Source organism: Perca flavescens, chromosome 7 (assembly GCF_004354835.1).
Source record: "Perca flavescens isolate YP-PL-M2 chromosome 7, PFLA_1.0, whole genome shotgun sequence".
NCBI classification, from domain to species: domain Eukaryota; kingdom Metazoa; phylum Chordata; class Actinopteri; order Perciformes; family Percidae; genus Perca; species Perca flavescens.
Genome location: NC_041337.1, coordinates 36079980 through 36084979, shown reverse-complemented (window position 1 = coordinate 36084979; position 5000 = coordinate 36079980). Strand labels below are relative to the sequence as shown.

The 5000-nt window shown below is 38.7% G+C and overlaps 1 protein-coding gene across 1 annotated transcript in view; it reads right to left on the bottom strand.

The window, feature by feature from the left end:
• LOC114558591 (voltage-dependent L-type calcium channel subunit alpha-1D-like) overlaps positions 1-5000 on the bottom strand; it is a 27688-nt gene that overhangs the window by 10193 nt on the left and 12495 nt on the right. Inside the window, exons 8-11 of the mRNA XM_028582653.1 lie at positions 4921-5000; positions 3478-3538; positions 3108-3207; positions 577-706 (exon numbers count right to left, since the gene is read on the bottom strand). The exon at positions 4921-5000 is cut by the window's right edge and continues 15 nt beyond it. Of these exons, the coding sequence (XP_028438454.1) occupies positions 577-706; positions 3108-3207; positions 3478-3538; positions 4921-5000 (371 nt within the window). The remainder of the gene's footprint in view (positions 1-576; positions 707-3107; positions 3208-3477; positions 3539-4920) is intronic.

Sequence of the window (5000 nt, the reverse complement as noted above, 5' to 3'; positions counted from 1 at the left end):
GACACACACACACAGACAGAGATACAGACAGAGACACACACACACACACATAACACACACACACAGACACAGACATAACACACACACACAGACACACACACACACACACACACACACACACACACACACACACACACACACACACAGACACACACACACACACAGACACACACACACACACAGACAGAGACACACACACAGACACACACAGAGACACACAGATACACACACTCACACACACACACACACACACACACACACACACACACACACACACACACTCACACACGGCCACTGTGTCATCAACGCAGCAACAGCTCTGAGTATTGACTTCCTTTCATCGTTAGCTTAGCCACAATGCTAGTTTTTTCTTGAATACATTCAGTTGTAACTTTAGTAATTTGACTATTATGTGACTCTTTCCTACAGCTGGAACTTTATCAAACGGAAACAGCTGACAGCAGAGTGAGATACAACTTCATCAAGAGGGGAAAAGAAGTCAAATAAAACTACATTTAAACAATAAAGATGGTCATGATGATATGGTGGCGGTTCGAATGTTGCTCTGAGACTCACGTTGTTCCTGAAGGAGTGGGCTCTGATTGGGTCTTCGGCAGCCAATGAGCAGCTGCTGAGGATGATGAAGACGAGGATGAGGTTGCAGAAGATGTGGTGGTGGATCAGAGTGTGACAGGCCACACGGATACTGCAGACAGACATAGAGATAGAGAGAGAGACAGACAGACAGACAGGCAGGCAGGAAGCAGAGAGACAGACAGAGAGAGAGAGATGGAGAGAAAGACAGGCAGACAGACAGAGAGGCAGACAGACATGGAGACAGAAAGACAGACACAGAGAGAGAGAAAGAGACAGACAGGCAGACAGACACACAGAGAGAGAGAGAGAGAGAGAGAGAGACAGACAGACAGACAGACAGGCAGGCAGGAAGCAGAGAGACAGACAGAGAGAGAGAGATGGAGAGAAAGACAGGCAGACAGACAGAGAGGCAGACAGACATGGAGACAGAAAGACAGACAGACATGAGAAAGAGACAGAAAGACAGACACACAGAGAGAGAGAAAGAGACAGACAGGCAGACAGACACACAGAGAGAGAGAGAGAGACAGACAGACAGACAGGCAGGCAGACAGACATAGAGAAAGAGAGAGAGAGAAGGATTTAGGAGCAAATAAACTCAGTTTAACGTCAGCTAGTATTCACAGACAAAGAGTCTGATCGGTATTCTGTCAACTAAATGTTCGCTATATACGACAAAACTTATATACATGCATCGCAATACTGCACTAAGTGCAACTTGCACAAACATAGGTTTTACTTACATCTTTATTTAAGTGGTGTGGTGGCAAATTTTATTTTAACCATTTGTTTAATGATATTAACCATTGGTTTGATTGTTTTATAACGCCACAAGATTTAGCTTCTTCATGTGTAGATTCAAAAGGCTCCAAATGAAATAGTTGGCAACCGTGAACTATAGCCCAGTAGAGTTATTTAGTTCTACTAGCCTGAACCTTCTCACATTGTTGACTTTTTGCTTAGATAGAAGTGGAGAAGGCCGATGACGGTTTACCACAGTGAGAACTACGTAGGTTTCTGTCTCCTGAGATAAGCAGGTGTTTAGTCTAATGTAGGAGACACAGGAGCAGAAAGGAAGGTTGTAAAATCATCTGACTGTCTATGGTATTTTTTAGAAAAGTGGCAGCATGTTAAAGATATTTGAAGAGGGGTGGCTTAACGAGAGTTTCTTCACTATAAGATGTTTTGATTTTTAGGTTTCTAGTTAGGAAAGACATTTTCAGTTGTGCTGCGTGTACCTTTGAAACTGTGTTTTCTCCATTTGCAAATGTAAATAAATACTCAAAGACCAAACTTTGGTTTAATTCTCAAACAGTCGTTATTCGTTTTCATTTGATCATTGATATTTCTAAACGCTGCTGCTTCATAGGAAAAACTTCCATCACAGTGGTTGTACATTTTATTTGCAATTTGTATATACGTTTGTACATTCGTTCCTTTGTATTTTTTATCTTCATTTTTGAATAGCTGTTCTTGTGTTCATTATTTCTTATATTATATATTATATTCTGTATATATATATAAGTATATTCTGTATGTGTGCTGTGTGTCTTGCATGTTTTGTCAATGTAGCACTTAGAAATGTGTGATCCAAACTGTTCATATCTGATATAGCCTACTGTAGTTTGGCCTTCCTGTCTCTCATAACCTCTCACACATACACACACAAGTCCACACATCCTCATTATATCTATATTCTCTTCATTTTATTTTATGACTCATGCGTGTTACCTTAGAGGTTTTCTTAATCTCACCTTCACAATCTTTCTCTTTTTCCCCTGTTGTGTTCCTGTTGCCTTGATGTTATTGTCCAAAACAAATACAACAAACTAGTGCTAAATAAATACTACTACCGTATTTTCCGGACTATAAGTCGGACTTTTTTTCCTACTTTGGCTGGTCCTGCGACTTATAGTCAGGTGCGACTTATATATCAAAATATATATAATTTAACATGTTTTTACATGTTAATTCATACTGAAAACATTACCGTCTACAGCCGCGAGAGGGCGCTCTAGACTTGTGACAACTAGAACGCTGCTCCTAAAGACAACTGAGAAAGAAAAGAGACAAACTGCAGGTAGTAAAATATGCAGCCCCGAAAACGGTAATCGAGCAGCAGAAAGAGAGTTTGAAATGAGGGAGAAACTTATGAGGGGGACTGGAGAAAAGGTGACTCTTACTGCAATGAAGAAAACAAAGAAAGCTAATCGGCTAATCGTGGGCTGAAAGCTAGATGTCCAGAGGAGGAGGAAGGAGTCGGGAGGGGCTCGTTCACGGTGCAGCTTCGTCTCCACGCCTTTTAATACCTCCATGCTCCACGCCCTGCTAGCTAGTTGTTCTGTGTGCTATATTGTGTAGTTGAATAACTCTTGTATTTATAATCTAAATAAATGCGACTTATAGTCCGGTGCGACTTATATATGTTTTTTTTCTCTTCATGACGCATTTTTTGACTGATGCGACTTATACTCCGGAGCGACTTATAGTCCGAAAAATACGGTACTTACGGGTTTGTGTTGCTGAGGCAGAAGAACGCACTGCCTTCTGGGATTGGAAGAACCTTCTCTTTAGGAGGAACCAGGTCCGTCATCTTTAACGGGATTTCATCTGACAAAAAGGAGAGGAGAAGAGAGGAGAGAGACGACATCTTCTGATTTATCGCCTCAAAAACATTAAAGATGCCTTGCTTTTCTTATGGAATTATGAATTAATTGTTTTATTTCTACACAGGCTATTTTTCATGTGAAGTACCTGGCTTGCCAAACGGCTTTTTTTTAAAGGAGCCAGGAAGTGCGAATGCTTAACTCAACACAAACATCTCTGGGTAAGACAATAATTACAAAATGTCTTTTGTGATTTTTTTAGGTGACAACTGACTTTCTTCTCCTTCAGGGGGCTCCTCTTCCTCCTCGTACTCGGTGTCTTCATCCATGTCCACCTGCAGAGACACACAAGCTTCAGACTGACGGACTCACATTTAAAGGTCCCATGGCATGAACATTTCACTTAATCTAGTGGCTGTAATTCTGCACCAAGGCTGAATTTCGGGAAAGAGACTTCAGATACAGTATTAGGGGACCACTAAGGTCTATATAAAAGAGACTTCAGATACAGTATTAGGGGACCACTAAGGTCTATATAAAAGAGACTTCAGATACAGTATTAAAGGTCTATATAAAAGAGACTTCAGATACAGTATTAGGGGACCACTAAGGTCTATATAAAAGAGACTTCAGATACAGTATTAGGGGACCACTAAGGTCTATATAAAAGAGACTTCAGATACAGTATTAGGGGACCACTAAGGTCTATATAAAAGAGACTTCAGATACAGTATTAGGGGACCACTAAGGTCTATATAAAAGAGACTTCAGATACAGTATTAGGGGACCACTAAGGTTTATATAAAAGAGACTTCAGACTTCAAAGAGCACCATGTCATGGGACCTTTAATATGCCGTGGTCCTGCTCTACGCCCTGCTACGTCTTGCAACACTACTGCTACTATTAGTAGTATAGTCAACTTATATTGAGCTCTAACACACATCAATACCCCACCAGACATGCCACAAGGGGTCTTTTCAAAGTTCCTAGATCCCGACCACAATCAATGCAACGTACAGTATTGTATCGAGGGACAGTTGCATGGAACTCACTTCCGGCAGAGATTGCTAAAGCGCACAATAAATCCAGCTTTAATAAACAAATAAAGCAACGTCTAAGGGCTCTAAGCCTGTAACCATATTTTGTAACTACTTTTGCACTTTTTATGTATAGGAAATATTTAAATGTATACAAAGACGTTGTAAGATTTACCTTTTATATATTCAGTGCTTATGTATTTAGTGTAATATTTATAAGAGTATATGAAGAGGAATATGTATAGTTATATTTGAAAGAAAGAATAATGCTAGTTATACTATATACATATATATATATATATATATATATATATATATATATATATATATATATAAAACTTTATATTACAGACTCAAGGTAACAAATCTAGTTAACAATACAATTAAACCTAAACAGCAATGGAAGTCCAAACTGCCTGTGACACTCCTACCTATACAATTCCTCTACTTAATAAATATAAAACAAACAAATTGAAGAAAAAAAAAAAAAATAAAAATATACATAATATATATATATATACATATATATATATATATATATAAATATATAAATATATATTTATATAATTGCTAGATGTAACATTCTCTGTTAACATTAGAATAATTAAATGCTAAACAGCTAATGGCCAGGTAGCAAAAATGCCTGTGAGGAGCTCCTGTACTATGGTGGCTGATTTACCTCTACTGTTCTGACAATAAGTCTCTTTTTGTTTCTCTTCTTCCCTTCTTCTTGTGCTCCTATTTTTATAAAAGCCACTT